Source organism: Cyprinodon variegatus, unplaced genomic scaffold (genome assembly GCF_000732505.1).
Source record: "Cyprinodon variegatus isolate N-32 unplaced genomic scaffold, C_variegatus-1.0 Scaffold396, whole genome shotgun sequence".
Taxonomy (NCBI): Eukaryota; Metazoa; Chordata; class Actinopteri; order Cyprinodontiformes; family Cyprinodontidae; genus Cyprinodon; species Cyprinodon variegatus.
Window position 1 is genome coordinate 538,932 of NW_015150849.1, and position 19,507 is coordinate 558,438.

At 37.5% G+C, this 19,507-nt stretch overlaps 5 protein-coding genes across 5 annotated transcripts in view; 2 read left to right on the forward strand and 3 right to left on the reverse strand.

Moving 5' to 3' along the window:
* Positions 1–1,632, forward strand: part of LOC107092826 (testis-expressed sequence 2 protein-like) — an 11,524-nt gene extending 9,892 nt beyond the window's left edge. The window contains exon 11 of the mRNA XM_015387483.1: positions 1,135–1,632. Within this exon, the coding sequence (XP_015242969.1) occupies positions 1,135–1,281 (147 nt within the window). The 3' untranslated portion in view covers positions 1,282–1,632. The remainder of the gene's footprint in view (positions 1–1,134) is intronic.
* Positions 1,633–1,965: 333 nt separating this feature from the next.
* On the reverse strand, positions 1,966–7,862 carry rpl3l (ribosomal protein L3 like). The gene is made up of 10 exons (XM_015387482.1): positions 7,774–7,862; positions 7,084–7,276; positions 5,006–5,174; positions 4,779–4,914; positions 4,150–4,336; positions 3,900–4,060; positions 3,670–3,771; positions 2,425–2,520; positions 2,177–2,296; positions 1,966–2,048 (listed from the first exon to the last, which is right to left on the reverse strand). Exons 1-10 carry the CDS (start codon positions 7,774–7,776, stop codon positions 1,989–1,991), a joined length of 1,227 nt encoding a protein of 408 aa, XP_015242968.1. The 5' UTR covers positions 7,777–7,862; the 3' UTR covers positions 1,966–1,988.
* Positions 7,863–9,623: 1,761 nt separating this feature from the next.
* On the forward strand, positions 9,624–12,228 carry ndufb10 (NADH:ubiquinone oxidoreductase subunit B10). Its single transcript, XM_015387478.1, has 4 exons — positions 9,624–9,849; positions 9,953–10,091; positions 11,708–11,847; positions 12,088–12,228. The coding sequence occupies exons 1-4, from the start codon at positions 9,702–9,704 to the stop codon at positions 12,174–12,176; spliced, it is 516 nt and encodes a 171-aa protein (XP_015242964.1). The 5' UTR covers positions 9,624–9,701; the 3' UTR covers positions 12,177–12,228.
* Positions 12,229–13,504: 1,276 nt separating this feature from the next.
* On the reverse strand, positions 13,505–15,887 carry rps2 (ribosomal protein S2). The gene is made up of 7 exons (XM_015387506.1): positions 15,868–15,887; positions 15,458–15,595; positions 15,292–15,381; positions 14,440–14,547; positions 14,024–14,357; positions 13,715–13,806; positions 13,505–13,629 (listed from the first exon to the last, which is right to left on the reverse strand). The coding sequence occupies exons 2-7, from the start codon at positions 15,590–15,592 to the stop codon at positions 13,549–13,551; spliced, it is 840 nt and encodes a 279-aa protein (XP_015242992.1). The 5' UTR covers positions 15,593–15,595; positions 15,868–15,887; the 3' UTR covers positions 13,505–13,548.
* Positions 15,888–16,355: 468 nt separating this feature from the next.
* rnf151 (ring finger protein 151) lies at positions 16,356–19,115 on the reverse strand. The gene is made up of 4 exons (XM_015387507.1): positions 18,871–19,115; positions 17,385–17,554; positions 17,196–17,292; positions 16,356–16,954 (listed from the first exon to the last, which is right to left on the reverse strand). The coding sequence occupies exons 1-4, from the start codon at positions 18,871–18,873 to the stop codon at positions 16,484–16,486; spliced, it is 741 nt and encodes a 246-aa protein (XP_015242993.1). The 5' UTR covers positions 18,874–19,115; the 3' UTR covers positions 16,356–16,483.
* Between the last annotated feature and the right edge of the window lie 392 nt (positions 19,116–19,507).

The window sequence follows — 19,507 nt, forward strand, 5'->3', positions numbered from 1 at the left end:
GGAGAAGAGCAAAAACATCTTTTCCTCTGAGAAAAGCCTCCACAGCAGTGTTTTGCTCTTCTTTCAGTGAAGAAATACTATGTAATTCCAATAAAAATTGCTCGATAGCCACGCTAACGCTAGTTTCATCGGCTGAAGCCGTCATGTTCTTTAGACTGAACTGTCGTGCTTCTCGTTGCTTCACACCTCAACTCGCCTCAAAGCCAACGCTGATTGGACGTTCGTTTGGTGAACGGCTCCAAATTTTCTTTAACGGAGAGTCTCCAGACTGATCTGCGAGATAAACCTTGAAAGCTCACGAGATCAGGATGGTCTCACGAGGCTAGTATTCAGCTAATGTAGTAAAAAAAATGTAGAGTTACAATTTTTGTTTTTCTTTTAAATCCATCCATCCATCCATTTTCCATCACGCGTATCCCAAGAGGGGTCGCGAGGGGTGCTGGTGTCTATCTCCAGCTGATTACGGGCAAGAGGCGCCGTACACCCTGGACAGGTCGCCAGTCTATCCCAGGGCAACACAGAGACAAACAACCATTCACGCATACACTCACACCTAAGGAGAATTTAAAGCCAATTAACCTGCATGCATGTTTTTGCACTGTGGGAGAAAGCCAGAGTACCAAGAGAGAACCCACGCAGGCTCAGGGAGAACATCCAAACTCCATGCAGAAAGAACCCGGGCTGGGAATTGAACCCAGAACCTTCTTGCTGCAAGGCAGCAGTGCTACCTACTGCGCCCTTTTCTTTTAAATAAGAAACGCAATTAAAATCATTACTAAATCATTTTTTCATGCAATATATCATCATCCTCCTACTACTTCCTGTTTTCTTCTTTTTTTTTTTTACAGTAACAACATCTGGTTTTGTGATTCGGACAAAAACAATTGATTGTAAAAACAACTATTTTGATTTAAACAAACAAAAAATAAACTAAGAAAAAAAAAATCATTGTATTTTTTCAAACTTTGATTTTTTTTAATTAAGTGCTTCTGCGCGTCTCGCAGAAGCACTTTTTATTTTCATAATTACAGTTTGCTTAATATGATGGTCAGGGTAAACACATATAGAAATACATGGAGAACGTTGATCTTCTCTCTAATCACTAAAATGTTTTCACTTTCTATATCTGAGCAGAAAATATTCGTCATGCCCAACATGGATGATTTATATCTGCCCCTGATGACATCTGGCCTGGAAAACCCACCTGCATCCCATCGGTCCTCTGTGATTTCCTCTTCCCACCAGTCTTCCATGGAGTCACAGGAATATGTGTCAGAATAGCGCCCCCTGTGGCTGCAGAGCTTGTTTTATGTTCAACAAAGCAAGATGTCTTGGATCCGTTGTGATGAAACTATGACAAACTATTCGCGTGCTGCAGCTTTAGCCAACTTTAATGACCATGTGATTACGAAGGACAGATTTCTTCTGAAACCACAATGAACTCAAACTGTGAGCTTGGGAACGTTGGAAATGTAGGGGCCTGTGGATGAGGGGCCCGTACTGGGAATTTAATCACTGATATTAAATTGACGACTTGCTACATTGATGCCATCTTTTTTTGTAAGTGATGCACAACTTGAAACAAGTACCTACTGCATGACATAAAAAGGCATCCATCCATCCATCCATCCATCCATCCATCCATCCATCCATCCATCCATCCATCCATCCATCCATCCATCCATCCATCCATCCATCCATCCATCCATCCATCCATCCATCCATCCATCCATCCATCCACTTTACATGAACTTTATAAAATTTTTCTTAAAACATACTTGAAGTTTCAAACTGTGTTCCTTCTTTGTGTATCAATGCACATGTTGGATTTGCTAAAATAAAAAATCATGTTTTTATTCCAGTTAATATTCTAGAAAATATCAACTTAAAAAGACCACTGTAAGAATGTAAGAATGAGTAAAATACACATTGTTAATAGAAATTGAGTAAAATACATTTATTATTCAGCAAGAACATTTGTTCTTCTCTCAGACGTCCTCTGGAAGGGGTGGCGGCATCGTCTTCAGTGAATGTTTTTTCAGTGGCCCCTAAAAATAAAGCCAAGGTTATGCTTTAAATACTATTTCAAAATCCTAAACAGTAGATAGATTGAGCTGTATATGGTTCTTGCTTTGTGATTGCTGGAATTAAGTATGAATACAAGTTATTCCCTCACCATAAAGGCTCTTTTCTCTTGGGCTGTTTGGAAGCGCCCATGGCCAAATTTAGATGTAGTGTCGATAAACTTGAGATCAATGGCCTCCTTGGCCCTGCGTGATGTTTGTGTGAGCAAAGACTGCAGGGAAAATGCACAAACTTAAATTAGTTAAAATTCAAATTCTTCTTTAATGTCAGTCTTATATGTCAAATCAGAAAGCTTTTTCAGCAAATCTACAGGTTTTGTGTTAAGATAAGTCTCCCTACCTTTCTGAGTGCGAGGACACGTTTCTTAACGCCTACAACACAACCTTTCACCATGACAAAATCGTTATTCACTTCACCATAGTGGGGGAAACCTCCCTAAAGAGAAAAAAGAAGGCATTTGAGAAGACATTTTTATGAAGAAATATATCCGATTTTTTGCATGAGAGCTTTTTTAACATCTCAGGTTACTTTATTAACTAACAAAAACTATATTCTGTTTCTTTTTTTCTGTTGAATTATTAAGTAACCATCAGATTTGTTTAACAAAGACAAATACATTCTTTCATCAAAGTAACTGTATGAATAATATGCTTTAACATCAAAAGCTATCTGAGATTGATTAACTTATACACTAGTGCTGACATTTATTAGTCATTTTGGTCACATTTGTCTTAAAGAGTCTTAAAACAAATGTGTCTTTTATAGTAGTAGCAGCATCACAGACAGAAAACATTGGAGGAATTATATTTTATAAAAAATGTATTAAGTCAGGAAAAAAAAATACATAGCTTTTTAATTACTACTGTATGATACAAGATATAAATGTGGCACCTTTGATTTTGCACTTTTACTATTTTACATTTTGTCATGTTAAAACTAAAGATATTTTAGTATTTTATTGTTCCTTGTATTGAGATTTAATGGGAAAGAATGCGGCCTGTTTATAAAGTTTGTTATAATTTTTTGAAAAACACAAACAGAGGTATGCATTTGTATTCAGCAGCAAAGTCAAAACTTTGTAGATCTACCTTTTACTGCAGTTTCAACTGCAAGACTGTTATGGTATGCATCTAACATTCCAATAATGGAATTTTCTTACATTTTCTTACATTAGAGGTTTTTGATCTAAACCCTAGCCTTGCAGCTTTGTTTAAGTGTGGGTTTTGTTGGATGGTGAACATTAACCCCAGATTTTCCACCTGGATTGATCTTTTTTTCTTTTCTGTTCATCCATCCTACCATAAATAGAGGAAAGCATCCCCACATCATAACTCTGCCACTATTTAGGTAGATGTGCAGCAATGGTTTCACCACTTAGGTGAATCTTAAAGGCTTATTGAGGCGTTTTCGAGAGCTAAGAATACAAATGCATGACACACTTTCCAAATTTTTTATTTCTGAATAAAAGCCTTGTATTGTTTTTCAGAGAGGATGTATTCATCCTTACCAAGGATGGCAATAGATAAAATGAGTTTTAAATAGTATGAGTTTGATCATCAGTGGTGGTTTAAAAGCAGAGAGTACCATTGGAGTGATGGTCTTCTCACTCAGGTCGTAGGTCGTGGAGACATTGTTTCGCACCACCTTCCCGTCCTGGATGTGAACTCCTCTGCCAATACGGAATATCTGAGGACATAACATAGAGCCTTGGAGGTGAAGACAGTTCTCATCATATTAAACTTTGTCACGTTGGGTTTTACATTTACAAATTTAAGGAAAAGCAAATGTATAACTGTGGTTAGGTTTCAGGTTACCTTCTTGTTGATCTCAGTACGGTGCTGATAGCCTTTCTGACCAGCTCGAGCCACAGTGTAGGCCACGCGTGCAGGATGCCAGGCGCCAATGCAGGCCACCTTTCTCAGCCCCTTGTGGGTCTTTCTGGGGAGCTTCTTTGTGTGCCAGCGACTGGTCACTCCTAACAGCAGGAATCACAAATGCAGTCCATCTTTTCCTGTATATCATGGACAGTCTTGTTACTGCAAGAACCTACAGCAATACTCCCACCTTTGAAACCATGGCCTTTGGTGACTCCGATGACATCAATCATCTCATCCTGGCTAAAGACAGCGAAAATGGGCACAGCTTTCTCCAGGTGCTCCTTGGCCCAGTCCACTTTGTCTGAGACCGTGCCCCCATTTAGCTGCACCTCCATAATGTGAGCCTTCTTCTGCTTTATGGGCAGCAGTCGCATCTGGAATCACACAAAGGAACAACGCGCCCTGAAGTTGCTGTTGCTGGGGTTTAAAGATATCATCCTTTCAACCCGCTATAATTAGGATTATTACTCAACAAGCTGATGGAAGTCAGGAATAAAAACATGCCATGATCTTATCAACTCTACCTAAAAAATAGGATCCATAAAGTTATTTTACAATCTGCAAATCTTTCCAGTCTTCAAATAATCTGGGTGAGCTGCCAGGATTGACACCAAGAAATATTTTTAAACTGATATTTGAAACTCTACTCCACAGTCATCTTCTTCTGGCTCTTTCTGTGGCCCAAGCCAACATGCTAAACATGTAAAAGCGTTTCTGCCTGTCTGCTTGTGGTCTGCCTGCTTTTTTTAAGTGGAGGAGAAATAAATGTGATGAAAAGTTGTTTTGACATACTGAAAACAGCTGGATTAGGCCTACCTGAGAGTGAACAATAACCCTGATGACTGAACAGTACTTCCTCATCAGATTAAAATCCTTTTCCAGCTGTTTCTTTCCAGTCTCGTCCTGCCACTTCTTGCTGTATTTGGTGAACGCCTTTTTCTTGCTCTTCGCCCTGAAAAAAAAAAACCCTCAGTCTAAGGATAAGAAAGGAACTTTTTCAACGGATTTTTTTTCTCAGTTAAACATTTGTGTGCTGCACACACCAGTTCCTATAAAATCTACGCCTGCACTCGTCACTGAGATGCTCAGCAAAGATTGTTTTCAGAGCACGCAAACCCCGGACCGTCCGAATATAACCCACAATCCCCACCACAATGACGGGAGGGGTCTCAATGATGGTTACAGCCTCCACTTCCTCTCGCTTGGACACCTCTGCAATACAGACAAAAATGGGACAACAGTTCACTCATCCAAACCAAAATGTCATAAAATCAGAGTTTTAATAACAATTGAACTGTTTAACANTTTTTTTTTTTTTTTTTTTTTTTGTGGGATAACAACTTATGAATGCCAAACATTTAAAAACCCAATATGTGGGCACAAAGGTTCAAATTAATTGCAGATTTTTTATAATGAAAAAGTTGTAAAACATTTCCTATAGACTCAGACGGTTAAACATGATCCTAATAAAGTTTCGATAAATGTAACTTAAGTTATACTCAAACTATGTGCTTTTTTTGCCCGTTAACATTCTTATTGGGTTTTTATGACTTAGCTTTGGACCCTGGCTTTAGCTTAGCATAGTCAACAATTCCTTTACAGGGTTGAGTTTGAGCCCAGTCCAAAGCCTTTATTTATTCCTACATCTGCTTTTGACATCGCTGCTTATTTGATAAAACTAAAAATATTTCCAAGTTTCAACTGCTTGTGGATTTTAAGTAAAATGTTTTTTTTAATAATTGTCATATGTTTTTTTTTTCTGAAATGCTCTAGTATTTGTGGCAGAAAAGCAGCCTGTGGTCAAGGTGGAGCTTGTCAAGGGCCATTTGTGTATATATATTACTCACTGCAGATTTAGATTTCATGGATTTTATTTAAACCAAGGGGTTTGTTTCTTATGCAATAATACAGGAATTTCTCAAAAAATAATAAAGCAAACTTATGGGATAATATCTTATAAGTTTGAATTACATTTTATTTACAAATAATAACTACAACCTTTATGTCCAATAGAAATGTTTCTATATTGGCATGACTCTATAAAACCGTTCACATAATTGCTGAGCAGCTTTTTGCGTGTTTACTCTGGTACTCTTGCAATTTGTCTGTGAGGATGAGCAGCAGGTCTTTGACTTTGGAAGGCCTCCCTGCTATCACCCTTTGTCAACAGATTCTGTGGCAGATTCTAATCCAGACTGGCTGGACAACTCTAAAAAGTTACTGTCATTAACAATCAGAAAACTTCCTTAAAACTTTATCAGCGAAGTACAACTGTGGGCTTTATATTTTTAACCTCGCATTAATAATTATGACTCAGTTTAGAGAAAATTTCACAGTTTCCACTCCTTAAAATTCATCAAAGTTTTGGATTAAAGTATACCCCCACCCGGAGGAGGAAAACTGTAAAAAGTCCATCATTAATCTTTCTTTTTTTTTTATTCCAGTTTATGTTAAATGATCTGGATTTATCAAGGCAGGGGATTTATTCACACACTAGCATTAGGTAAACTTTTGACCCAAACTATAATATTTAGTAGGAATGAAATATAATTTAAAAAGATATGAAAACCATTGCCATGCATTTAACAGAAATTAGCACATAGAAACTGCTTTTTATGATAGTAGTTCACACAAGTCTTAAAGCTGAATAGCTTGACTTTTACTTTTTTATTACTGATCACAAACACGTCTATGTGCAAATATCTAGGGCTGAAACAATTCATTGTATTTATCGTGATTAATCAATTATTGAAATAATCATCAACTAAATTCATTAACTGGAGTATAGAGACTGTAAAACATGCCTTTAGCTGACAGAGCAACCCACTTTAAGCGGAAAATATATCAAAATTATAAAAAAATATAGTAAACATCTTGTATCTAAGATTTTTTTTTAAAATGTTTCGTCTGTCAATATGCTCTATCCAGAACTCCTCAAGTGGAAAAGTTTTAGTTTCACCTGTTTTAATTTCGTAAAAATTCCTCTTAATGGAACCTTTGGTTATCCAATTTTTTATTGATTAATCGATAAAAATAATCGACAGGTTATTCGACTAGAAAAATAATCTTTATTTGCAGCCCTACAAATATGCACATGGTAGTTTGATTAAGTTGTACATACTAAGGCCAGGGCGGTGAACCTCCCTCACAGTGTGTGTCATCCCAGCCTTATATCCCAGGAAGGCAGTGAGGTGGACAGGGTGGCTGGGGTCGTCTTTTGGCCACGTGCGGACCCTACCTCTGTGCCTCTTGCTGCGCCTTCGGGGCAGGAACCCCATGTGCCCGTGACGTGGGGCATGGAACTTACGGTGAGACTGAAAAAAACAACATAAACAATTCTGAATAGAAGTAAATAACAATGTAAAAATATCCAATAAGATGGATAACATTCTCACAAAAAGTTAAATATAACCTTTGAATTACCAATATACACAATTATTTTAATTAGTATAAAAACATTTCCTCACATACTGACAGTTTTTTTAATTAAAATTTTGCCGAGCTTTGATTTAAAATGAAACTGGACTCTAATGGTTATTTTTGCAAAGGTTCAGAGACCCCATGTAAATTCTGTGCCTCATTAACAACTAGAAACTCACACAGGATAAAAATACGAGACAAGAAAACTCTCTACATGACCATGGTCTCCTCAGTGGCAACATATATACAATGTTTGAATAGTTTACCTCCACATCCAGCTGCCAAACACACATGCAATTATATGCAGGACAAGCAGATGTTAGGAAACAGGGATAAAACATCAACAAAAGGGGAAAAAAGAAAGAAAGCAATGTTGCAATTCAAAACTGACCATGCCACCAACCAGGCGAAGGGTAGAGGGAAGAAGGAACTGGTACTGCTGCAAGTGTCATACATAAGATGATACACAGACGAAGCACTCTAATTTGGTGTTTGGCCCCATCCAAGAGGCGTATTCTCTTTCAAACTTTGCAGACTTTGCCAAATCATGACGGAGAAGACAGCTACAAGGAAAAGGGTAGAGTCAAAGGTCTGAGGTGGGTCGGGAAGCCCAGTAGACTGGAACCGTTCAACCAATAAAGGAAAGAGGGAGGACAGAGATGCCTTTATTATAATGAAACTATGGTCTGTCTGGACTTGGAAAGTTATTTATCTCAACAAAGGGTATAAAGATTTAACCTCACCTCTGGATATCTCTACTGTAATGAAAAAGGACATTTGGATAAGGGTATCAACTACTTGCTGTAAGACTAGGTAAATTCATGGGTCTATATGAGAGTGTTTACTTACTAAAAATAGACCTACTCAAAGATGGAATATGATACAATAATATCTGAGTCATTCAAGAGAAGAATGAAATTCGATACCATCAAACAGGTATCTTATTTATCTCCAAACACGGCTCATTCACGCACACAATTTTTAAATCTACCTATTAATATATTCATCAGACTGTCTGGAAACATTTTATTAGGGTATAAAGCCAAAGATGAAGAGGACCTGTTACTGGAGTAGAAATTAATATTTTTTTTTTTTATCTCTGCAGCCTTCTTGCACAGTGAGCAGGAGGATAAGAAAATAAAAAAAAAATGATATTTTTTTCTTTAGGTAATCCACAATGGAAGGTTTTCTGAGTCAGCATGTTAATCTGCAGCTTGCTAAACAAGGAACACAAAATAAGCTACCAAAAAAAGAAACCCGTGCCTATTATTAAGTACAGTGAAGGATCTATGATGCTGTGGGCCTGTTTCAAAAGGCTTTTGCTAAAAAGCATTTAAGCCTGAACTCTTTGATACCTGTAAACCTTTTCAATAAGATTCTGTTGGACTCTACCAGAAAAGTGAAAGGGTCATCAAGTGTCCTTCAGTACATTAAGCTAAAGACATGAGACCATAAGAGAGGGCAAAATGACAAAATATTATGAAGTAGTATTAGTGAGCACTAAGCACTGTCTGCTGGCTCTATTTATTAAACTGACTCAAATAAAATGTTTCACTATTTTATTTCCAAGACCAAAATGCAGGAATCCAACACAAATGCATCAGTCAAAGAATAGAAATATGTGTAACGATTTAAATAAAAGTGTAATAAATAAATGATTAAATAATGTCGTATTTAGATAAATGCTAATATTTTATTTAAACAGAATTCTATAACTAATCATAAATTAAAACTTAATTTATTAATGTTAAAACCATTCTTAGTTATTTAATACTCCTTGCCCTTATGTTCATATTCACTGCATTTCAAATGCATATCAATTTCTCTGAAGTCTCAATAAACTTTAATTTGTTAGGCTGACAGATAAAATTAAAAATTAAAGTATTGCAAAATAGGAGTATGAGATTAATATATCAATTATAAATAATCGTAAATACTTGTGAGATAATATACTAATTATACGTATATATTTTTTGTATTTTCAATTAGCTTTTCACTTTTGACCTTCGTTAGCTCTCTGGTGCCATCTAGTGGAATTTAAAAAGTATAACATTTCAACCTCCGACCTTACTATCTGAAGTAAACTTTAGGAAAATAGTCTTTCAAATGTACTATAGTATTTTTTTTTATTTAAATAAATGTCCAATATACATTCAAATAAATATGCAGCTAATAAGTAGAATTATAACCGTTTATTTTGTTGAAATGACCTCTAAATTCGCCATTGTGCTGTCTCTCCACTGCGCATGCGCACCTCAAGGAGTTCTGTCGAGGTCGAATTGTGGACTCTGTTTGATTTTAGGCAAAACAAGCCACAAAATGCCCAGAGACTATGATAAAGAAGCATACCCGGAGCCTCCCCGGCAGACTCCAGTGGTCGACAAGCAGACGGCGCTGCCTAACCCGGCTCTATTCCTGTCTAAAGTCTTCTATTACACCGTGGACCTGCCTGTCACCACATTCAGAGGTATGCTAAGCTAACGGGGCTAACAACAGCAGGACAAGCTAGTAGCATTTTCATTGTAGTTAGCCTGTGTTCAGCATAAAGCTTCCGTTATTATTTCCCACAGATACTGTTGACAGCATTCGGTCCAAAAACAAGCTGGTTTATTATCACCAGAAGTTCCGCCGCGTCCCCGACCTGACAGAATGCCAGGAGGGAGATTATCCCTGCTACTATGAGGCGGAGATGCAGTGGAGGAGAGACTAGTAAGTCAATCAAAGCATATAATAAAGTAGAATTTAAACCTCTGCAACTAAAGTATCAAATTGTTTTATAAAAGTAAAAATTTCAGTTATCAATGACGAGGAATCTTTAGGATCTAAATCTAGAAAACATAAATATGAAGCTTTTAAACCTGTTTTATGAATCTACTTTTGTCAGCATTATTCATTCAGACAGGTTAGCCCCTAAAGATCTGAGATCTGCTTATTGTGGAGCCACAGCACATCCCCAGTGGATCTAAATAGCTTCATTCTAATTTAATATAGAATGTAAGCTATGTTTTAAAATGGAAAAAAATGCTTAAAAACTAATATAGGCATGCTTTCTATGCAGTTTAATTTGGTTTATAATTCAAATTCCACAACAGAAAGCCCATATTCTGATCTTCAGCTACCACAGTATACATGTCAGATTAAATAAGGCATCTCAAACTGGTTCCAAAAAGGGCCTTGTGGCTGCAGATTTTCTTTCCAACCCAGCAGTAGCACACTAGACTCCATTCATCTCATCAAGTAAGTCCTTTCTTAACATGATGAATTGATGAGGTGACTGTAGTCTGGTATGCCATTGCTTGGTTGGAAAGAAAACCTGCAGCCACACAGCCCTTCCTGGAAGCACTTTGAGACCCCTGGATTAAGTAATACTACTGATACTTCAGCGATAGTATCAAGGCGTTACTTTATTGTATCTCTTATACTATATCTGTTGGTTGTGCTGTTCTTTTTACATCTCTTTGCAGGTTATGAAGCAGAGTGAAGATGTTTTATCATTATCTCCCTTTTATCTCCTTTCATCTTTTCCTTTCCCGTTCTACTTAATTGCAGTGTCCATATAATCTGTGATACTCCCTGCATGAATTATAGTAAAGCTATTTATGTGCATAAATCAAGCAGAACACTATGGCGATAGCTGTACTGCTCCACTTGTGAAAGCAAAATCTGTTGGGCCCTTTTTGGCATCAAGACCATTATTCTTACTACCACATCGCCAGAAAGGACCGTGTTCAGAAAAAAAAAATCCACAACAGAATGACACTGAATTTGCATTGTTTTTATCCAAGTTAATTTATGATATGTGATGTTAAAGAAAATGTGTTCAGCGATTACTCCAAAAAAAAAAAAAAAAAAAATGTAAATGTAGAAAAAAAGGGTTATGGTTATGCAGCTGTAATACACAAACTGGTATTGCAAATATATGAGTTATTTTTTTTTGAAGGATAAACTGTGTGGCTCTAAAAGCAGCTCCATCAGGATGCTGAGCTCCGTTTCACAAAGATAAATGATTGAAGAAAAAATCTTTACATCTTATGAGAATGGCAGTACTGACTAAAAACAACCACAGACAGTGATCTCTTTAAATCAGCAAAAAGACCTAAGACTCAATATTTATTGATGTTTCACAGAAATACTTGTATTAACCTCTCAAGGTTGTTTTTAACAAGTAAAGTGTGCAGCTTCTCATTAGCTTTTATGCTTCCAAAGTGTTTGGATTTTCTCCACTGGTGTGCAGGATCAGATGTTGGAAAAATTAACTGTACATCAGCATTTCTGTGGAAGGGGAACTTGGTAATGACTGTGGTGCTTTGTTTTTGCCACCCCAGTAAGGTGGATCAGGAGATAGTGAAGGTGATCCAGGAACGCCTGAGGGCCTGTCAGCAGAGAGAAGGGCACAGCTACCAGCAGAACTGCGCTAAAGAAATCCAGCAGTTCAATGAGGTGACCAAGAACTACCAGTCACGCTGTAAGTAGCTTTTTTTTTTTTTTTTAAATTAGCAGTCACTGGTTTTAATTATCATTAGAGCATGATTTTTTTTTTTATGCAAACGTTGCAATATCTGGTACATCTTGGGCCCCAAAATGTCAGAATATGCTGCTTTATTATTGCTTAAAAAAGTTACATTGAGTTCAAGTGAATGTTTGGATTATTTCTAATAGGCTTTTATTCGCCAAGCGGTCCTCACATTTCCCAATTCTTTTCCAGATGGTGACCTGGGAGCATATGCTAGTGCAAGGAAGTGTCTAATGAAGCAAAAAGAGCGAATGATGGCAGCTCAGGCCCAAAGTGCTTAAACAGTCCCATCTCTGCCAAGTGTATTATTGTAAAATAAAGTTTATGTGATTAAAAACATGTTTTTGTTCTTTCTTAAATGGGCCTTAATATTATATGCTTAAGTTTAATGTTTTCAACATTAGCTGCTAATTTGAACTTTGCAACATTGTGAAACTTATAGTATTTCAGCTTTTATAATCTCATTTACCAGGAATCCATTAACTGGTACAGATACTAAACAGCTGTACTGAAACATGTTCTATATTTTTCCATTTCAAAATGTCCTGGACAGTTTGTATTTAAAAATTGTTCAACAGTTTAATACATCTTGGTTTTATTCTTAACTTCCAAAAATAAGCAATGCTGGAGTTGGCATCTGTTTAACTAGTGAATGGCTATTTAACATTTTAATACTTAAACTGTAGGTTGGCTCTGGTTTTAAACCCTAAATAATCTTTCAGTTCCTCAAAATATTTAATCTAGTTATTTTAATGCAAGCAGCTCAACTAGCAGGACATACTGTGTGGATGATCAAAACTAGTGCATCTTATTGTAAAGATGCCCTTTATCTCAGTGATGTCAAGAACAGCATAATAAAAGTCTGCAACTTTTGTTCTACACAGCTCCATCAAAAGACAAAGCACATCTACCTTCAGGTCACATTGTATTCAAATTAACCTAAAAGGAATCAAACATGATTTAGCTCACCTGAAGGCTTATTAAGAGTGAAGTTCAGGCAAACAGGATAGACCATTTATGTCATCTCCCTTACCAGCTATTCACTGTTCAGCTAATACCAAGTAGAGGCCTAGAGAAGAGTCAAAACAATTGATATTTTTGGCTTAGACCATGAGCCAAACACTTGTTTTAACATGTGCCTTCTGAGATGTTTGGCAGTTTTGGTTCCAAGGACAATTTTGGAGTGATCAGTAAAATGAGCTTAAGTTTACACAATTCTTGCAAAAATATATACAATTTGAAGATTCTAAAGTGAGAATTCTAGCTTTACATTTTAAATTTTCATCCATTCAGCATCAAGTCCCAGAAGAGTAGATGTTTAATGTATACAAGAATTGCTCAGAAAGTCAATTTTTCCCACTACACCCTTTTGATCTGAAGTTTGCTTGACAATATTCATTAGATCGGTCACGTTTTTATAACAGCTTTTATGGATCATAACTCCTCTTCTGTACACATTTCCTCTAGACAGATTTGATCTTTTACTGTAGACTAGTCAATGCTTCAGCTGTTACCTCTAGTTTAAAAATGTCATTTAAATTGTCTACTTCCTAAAAATATATATATATATATTTTTTTATAATCAAAGACAAACACTCCTCACAACACATGGTAGCTCAGAACGTTTATTTAACGATCTTCTATACAAAACATTTAGGAGGTGGGAGGTGGCACAGGCTGGCCCCTCTGCACAGACACCCTGGTGTGAGTCTTAGCCAGATGGTCGGTGAACTCCTGAAACAAATTATTTCATCAACATAAGCATTTTGTTAATTTTTTTTTTTCTATTAACCAGTGTTCAGAATTTTGGTTCACCCACCTGGTATGGAGACTTTGTGAAGACTGTCTCCTTCCACAGATCGGGGGTCAGGTAGCTGTAGGTCTTTGAGATGGCATCAAAGGTGGCCTTAGCTGTGGACGATATAAACGGCAGATGATTCACAGCAACACAATGTTTAGTTGTGAAAAATAATGTTGAATAAAACAATCTGGGAACAGAGAAGACGATTGAAGCATCTCCCTGCCGTGCAATATTCATTATTTTCTCTCCTGATAACGTCAACTAGACCACTGCAAAGGTTTAGTTGGGCAGAGCAAGGAGAAAGTAAAACACCTGGACGAGGCTTACCGAAGTTGCCCAGGGTGGCGGTGCAGCCCCTGGCAGACGTGTAGCAGTCATCGATACCAGCCATCATGAGCAGCTTTTTGGGCACAGGAGCGGACACAATTCCAGTACCACGGGGAGCCGGGATGAGACGCACCAGCACAGAGCCGCAGCGGCCCGTCACCTTGCAGGGCACGGTGTGGGGTTTACCGATCTTGTTACCCCAGTACCCTCTCCTGACTGGAACGATTGACAGCTTGGCCAGGATGATGGCTCCACGGATGGCTGTGGCTACCTCCTTGGAGCACTTCACTCCCAGACCAACATGGCCGTTGTAGTCACCAATGGCAACAAAGGCCTACAGAAAAAAAAAAAAAACGCAACAAGATTAGAGGGTAACAATTTGACAAAGTTACTCAAACATAAGATCAGACATTTACCTTGAACCTTGTGCGCTGACCAGCCCTGGTCTGCTTCTGGACAGGCATGATCTTCAGGACCTCATCCTTCAGCCCAGAACCCAGGAAGAAATCAATGATCTCCGACTCCTACAAAGGAAAAACAACCAGACATCTTGTTTCATTATCAGGGGGTTGTACACGTTTATATTTTCAAAAATCAGGCCTTTTTACAGTCTCAAGAATTTTAATTACACGTTGAAATATGGCAAAAGCACAGAATACCAGGGGGAGTGAGTAGGACTGCTACTTGATTGGATTTTCCTGTTCAGACTCCAGTCTTTTCATTTAAGATCTTTTTTATGCATCTCCACTGTCCTTACAGCCACTATTGACTACCATTACTGTATTACTTTGCTGTTGAAAGATAATATAATAGTTGAGTTGTTTCATACAAGTTGCATAGTGCAAGTGGTGAATTAAAATGTTTAATATCAGAAATTCAATTTGGGAATCAGATCAGATTGGAAAAAAGGATGTCAGATTACAAATATAAGGTAATTAAATTGATAATTTAGAGGACGATGGACAAACTTCTTGAAAGAGGTAATGAACAAAGGGTAAAACTGATGACAGGCTGAAACTGGAGGGCATATTTACAAATTGTAAGAATTCATTCTCTATATATAAAAACAAAAGTTTGAAGCCACTCAAAGCCTTTATAAATGTGAACACTTAAACAATGCTGCCATGTAGATGGTGTGAGAATCATCTTCATTTAACCTTTTCCAAACAAAAGCCTATTCATATTTTATAATAACACAACCAAAACCTATGTACTATAGAAACAACTTCTAACCATTTATTATTATTAAGTGTTTTTAAAGCTCTAACCTTGATAGGAAGAGAGTACAAATAGATTTCCTCCAGGGTCTTGATCTTCATGTCCTTAACAAGGCGGCCCAGCTTAGTGACTGGCACCCACTAAGAGCAGGAAAAAACAAATGGTTAATAAATATTATATTCACCGGAATTACCTTTAATATAGAATCAAACCCACCTCCTTGTCTTCGGACTTTCCACCCCGGGCACCGCGGCCCCTTCCACGGCCCCTGCCGCGTCCACGGCCCCGACCCCGGCCGCCTGCGCCGAAACCTCCGCGAAAACCTCCTCTACCACCGGCGTCGTCCGCCATTTGCTGTAAGAGAAAATCAGAAACATCAAGTTATTTGCTGGGTTAGAAAACGGGAATGGGTTTAATCATCAGCAGCCGCGAGCTGCCCGCCATGTTTAGAGGATTCGTGTTTCCTTTCAAAATAGATATTACTCCCAATTACATTAAAATATTAGCAGATAAATGAGAGATTTTACGTATTTGTTCAATTAGATATTGATCTATTGTGTTTCATTTAACGATGTACGAGATAATTCTGGATTGCAATAGAGGCGCGGAAACAAATGCACACTTACGTGATCAGTATAACAGGAAGAAGGCCGACAGGAAGTTCCGCTAGAAATTATATGAAATGTATTATCGCGATATTTTCCGTTGATGCGAGAATATGCTCTCTGCTGCCTCTATTGGTAGCTCTCCAAATAAGATATCACACCTGTTAAAATAGTCAATGTAGGTCTTAACTTCTTCTTTTATAGAGGTGTGCAGTTATAATAATTATTATTATTTAATACTAACAACTTTATTTTTTTTTTTTATAATAACTGACACAGGGGGAAAGTCGTTGCTTTGTTAGTCCTGTCCTTAGCTGGGACACTCAGCTTAGAATGCACCTGTAAATAATTAAGAAAAATAGCACTTTTAAAAGAAATTTAATTGAAATACAGTTACCCCTGTATTGCTTGGCCACTCAAATAATTTAGGTATTTCAAAGTTTAGAAAAATAATAACAATCTTGGGGGTTTTTTTATGGTCCTAATGCAAGAGATACAGACAATTTATGTTGGATAATTTATTCAGAAAATAAATAAAAAATACAGTAGAAAATGGTTAAAGTATCACTCATCATAAGCAAGTCACCTGCAGGAAACAAACACAAAAAGGGCTAAAACACAGGAGCAATACGCAGATTTAAGAGTTGCTGTTTGCGCTTGAAGTCCCACTAGAGCTGCTGCTGCTCTCTCCAAGGTCCACCCCTTCCTCCACCTCATGCAGATCATCCATTACCTCCAGGCTTTCACAGATTAACCCTATCTGTCTCTTCATGTGGGCCATGGTGCTTTGCATCCTCCTCATCTTCCTCTGTAAGGCCATAGCAATGGCCCTGTGGTTCCTCTGCTTGGTCTCATACTCCTGTCTCAGCTCTTTGTAGCAGTTGTGCTGAGCCTGGGTGCTCTGGGTGAGTACCGTCCCACAACCCATGTGGCAGGGCTGGCGCCAGTGCTCACAGTTGGGTGCGTGAGCGTCCAGGTCCCTGCGGAGAAGCTGCACCTTGCAGCCCTGGTACGGGCAGGGGATGAGCTCGTACAGACAGCTTAAACTGTGGGAGTACTGCTCTGAGAGTGGAAAGGTGTCTGCACAGCCACGGATCTCATTTTTACACTGTGACAGAGATATATAGATAAACATTGATTTTTATTAATTCAAACAAAATTTAAAAGGTAATTCATTCCAAGCAAATGTGGAATTTAATATCACATTTTGAATGAAATGTTAATTAATATGTAATCTGAAATGTAAATCAACCCGTCATAACTACTGCTTATCCAATTAGACATTGTAGTGGAATGTACTCTATACAAAAGGACATGACAGTTCACAAATAACTATTTAAATTTCTTACCTTTATTTTCAGGCGTCCAATCGATTTGGTCAGCTTGAACATGACAAAGATCAAGCTTGGGTTTACAGGCTTCCTGCAGCATGGGCAGGTCTCCTGTCTAAACGAGTTAAAGACCTTACAGTCATTATTTCCCAATTTAAAGAGACAGCGTTTATTCAAAACACTGATCAGATGTTCACTATTCCTCACCTTCTTAGCCACTGCAAGATACATTTTTTGCAGAATATGTGGTGGCAAGCACTTCTCACGGGACATCTGAGAACCCCTTGACAAATGGTGCAGATCAAATCGTAGTCTGGAGGGTTTACAAACAGCTCCACATCGTAGCCCCCGCTCTGTGTTGAAACGTCTGCTTCAGCCTGGACACATGCAATTGGTTAACAAAGGTTTTGCTTGTGAGACGGAAGAACTAAAAGCTGAACTGAGATGGTGATCGGTGGCCTAGTGGTTAGGGCATAGAGCCTGGAATCCAGAAGTTCTGAGTTCAAGCCCCACTCCCACATACTGCCACTCTGGGTCCCTGAGCAAAGACCCTTAATCCCCATACTGCTTCCTGGGTGCCACAAAATGGCAGCCCCACGCTCCTGGGGAAGATATATGTATATAAAATATTGTGTTTTCCTTGTTCTATAACAAAAACTCTGTTCCCCCACAGCTCCCTGCCTGAAGAGGGATAACAAAACAGAATTGTTCTGGAAAATCATATGAAGAATCACATGATTACAAAAATAAATAGTGTCACAAACCTAGATTTTCTTTTGTCATTTTTTATACAAGAGTGTAAACGAAAAGAAATTTAGTTTAAAAAAGCTCTAGACAATTTCATTTTTTAAAGTGCAGCCTTGTAAACAGTAATAATTAAATGGGCGGTTCTAGACTGGGGCCAATTGGGGCCAGTACCCCTGTAGACCATGTCCTGGCCCCTGTACTGAAGACAAGCACCGGAACAGACATAGTCACTGATAGGTTTACAAATTCTTTTTTACAACAAGGTGATAGCTTAAGTGGTATTGAGATTGGATCCTAGTTTTCATCTGCTATTTTTTTTTTTAAACAAATGGAGAAAAAAACTAATTTTTACAGCTGAATTTATCAGTTTTTCTTGAGCTCTAATTCAGATTTTATAGAAAACAGTAATTTAACTAACACTAAGTCAAGAATATGTAAAATTCCTAAATTAGGAATGTATATTCGGTACATATCCAGCAGTAAATTTAGTTCATAACACTAGTGACCTATATATTATATTCATTATTTATAATGGTATTCATCCCTATACTAGAAATAGAATTTTAATTAAACCTATTTGAATAGAAATTTCACTTCATGCAGCTCTCTTAATATATTTGAATCCCTTGCCCTGTTTTCTGTTTCCCCATGAAAACACACTGGCCCCCTCCTGGCCCCCTGGTAAATTTGTTCTAGAACTGCTACTGAATAAAGACATAAAAATAAACAGATGTTCTTACCCTTTTACTAAAGTAACAATACAAAAATCCCTTCTATTTCCATATCATGGCTAAATTACTTTTTAATTCAGTCATATATACATATATATAGCATCAAACAGCTCACCTTAAACAGCAAAGATATTTCAAATAACGTGTTTATTTTTTATTTGTTGTCCATATTAAAAATCCCACATATAACAAATAGTAAACAGCTGTTTACTCACCATGACAACTCTTCCTCCCTTATGGTGTTTCCATCCTCTGTTCTGCTTTACTCCATATTATCAATATCTCACATGTCAGTCACAGACACACACCCTTGTTATCAATACAACACACACATGAACATTCCTGACAAAACATGAAGGAGGGAGTGAGAGCGGACAAATGGAGACCGTGGTTTTTACAGTGGGCTGCGTCCTTTCCCTGCTGTTCTAGCATCAAACTCGCTCCCCGTGTCTAGCGGGGAGTTTTTAAAACCCCTGTATGCCTTTTGTTTCGACTTATCCCAGTGAAAACATATTTTAAATCATTCTAGTTTCATCCTGGAAAGCCACTATACTTAATGGAAAATACATTTCAAGCTTAGAACTGGGATAATGTTTGGCTAAATATGTTTTTAGCGTTGCTAGCTAACAGATAGGCACGATGAAGAAACCGCCATATTGGAGAGGGTAACCGCTGATCACATAAATACTAGTCAACAATTCCATCTGGATAGAAGTATCAAATTTTTTTCAGATACCTTTTTTCAAGCGTTATTTTTTCATTGTAAATGTTTGTATATATTGAACTCATGTATTCTGACTTGAATATCATAAATTAGTTGTTTTCAATACATCTATAAAACTGTTATTTTAT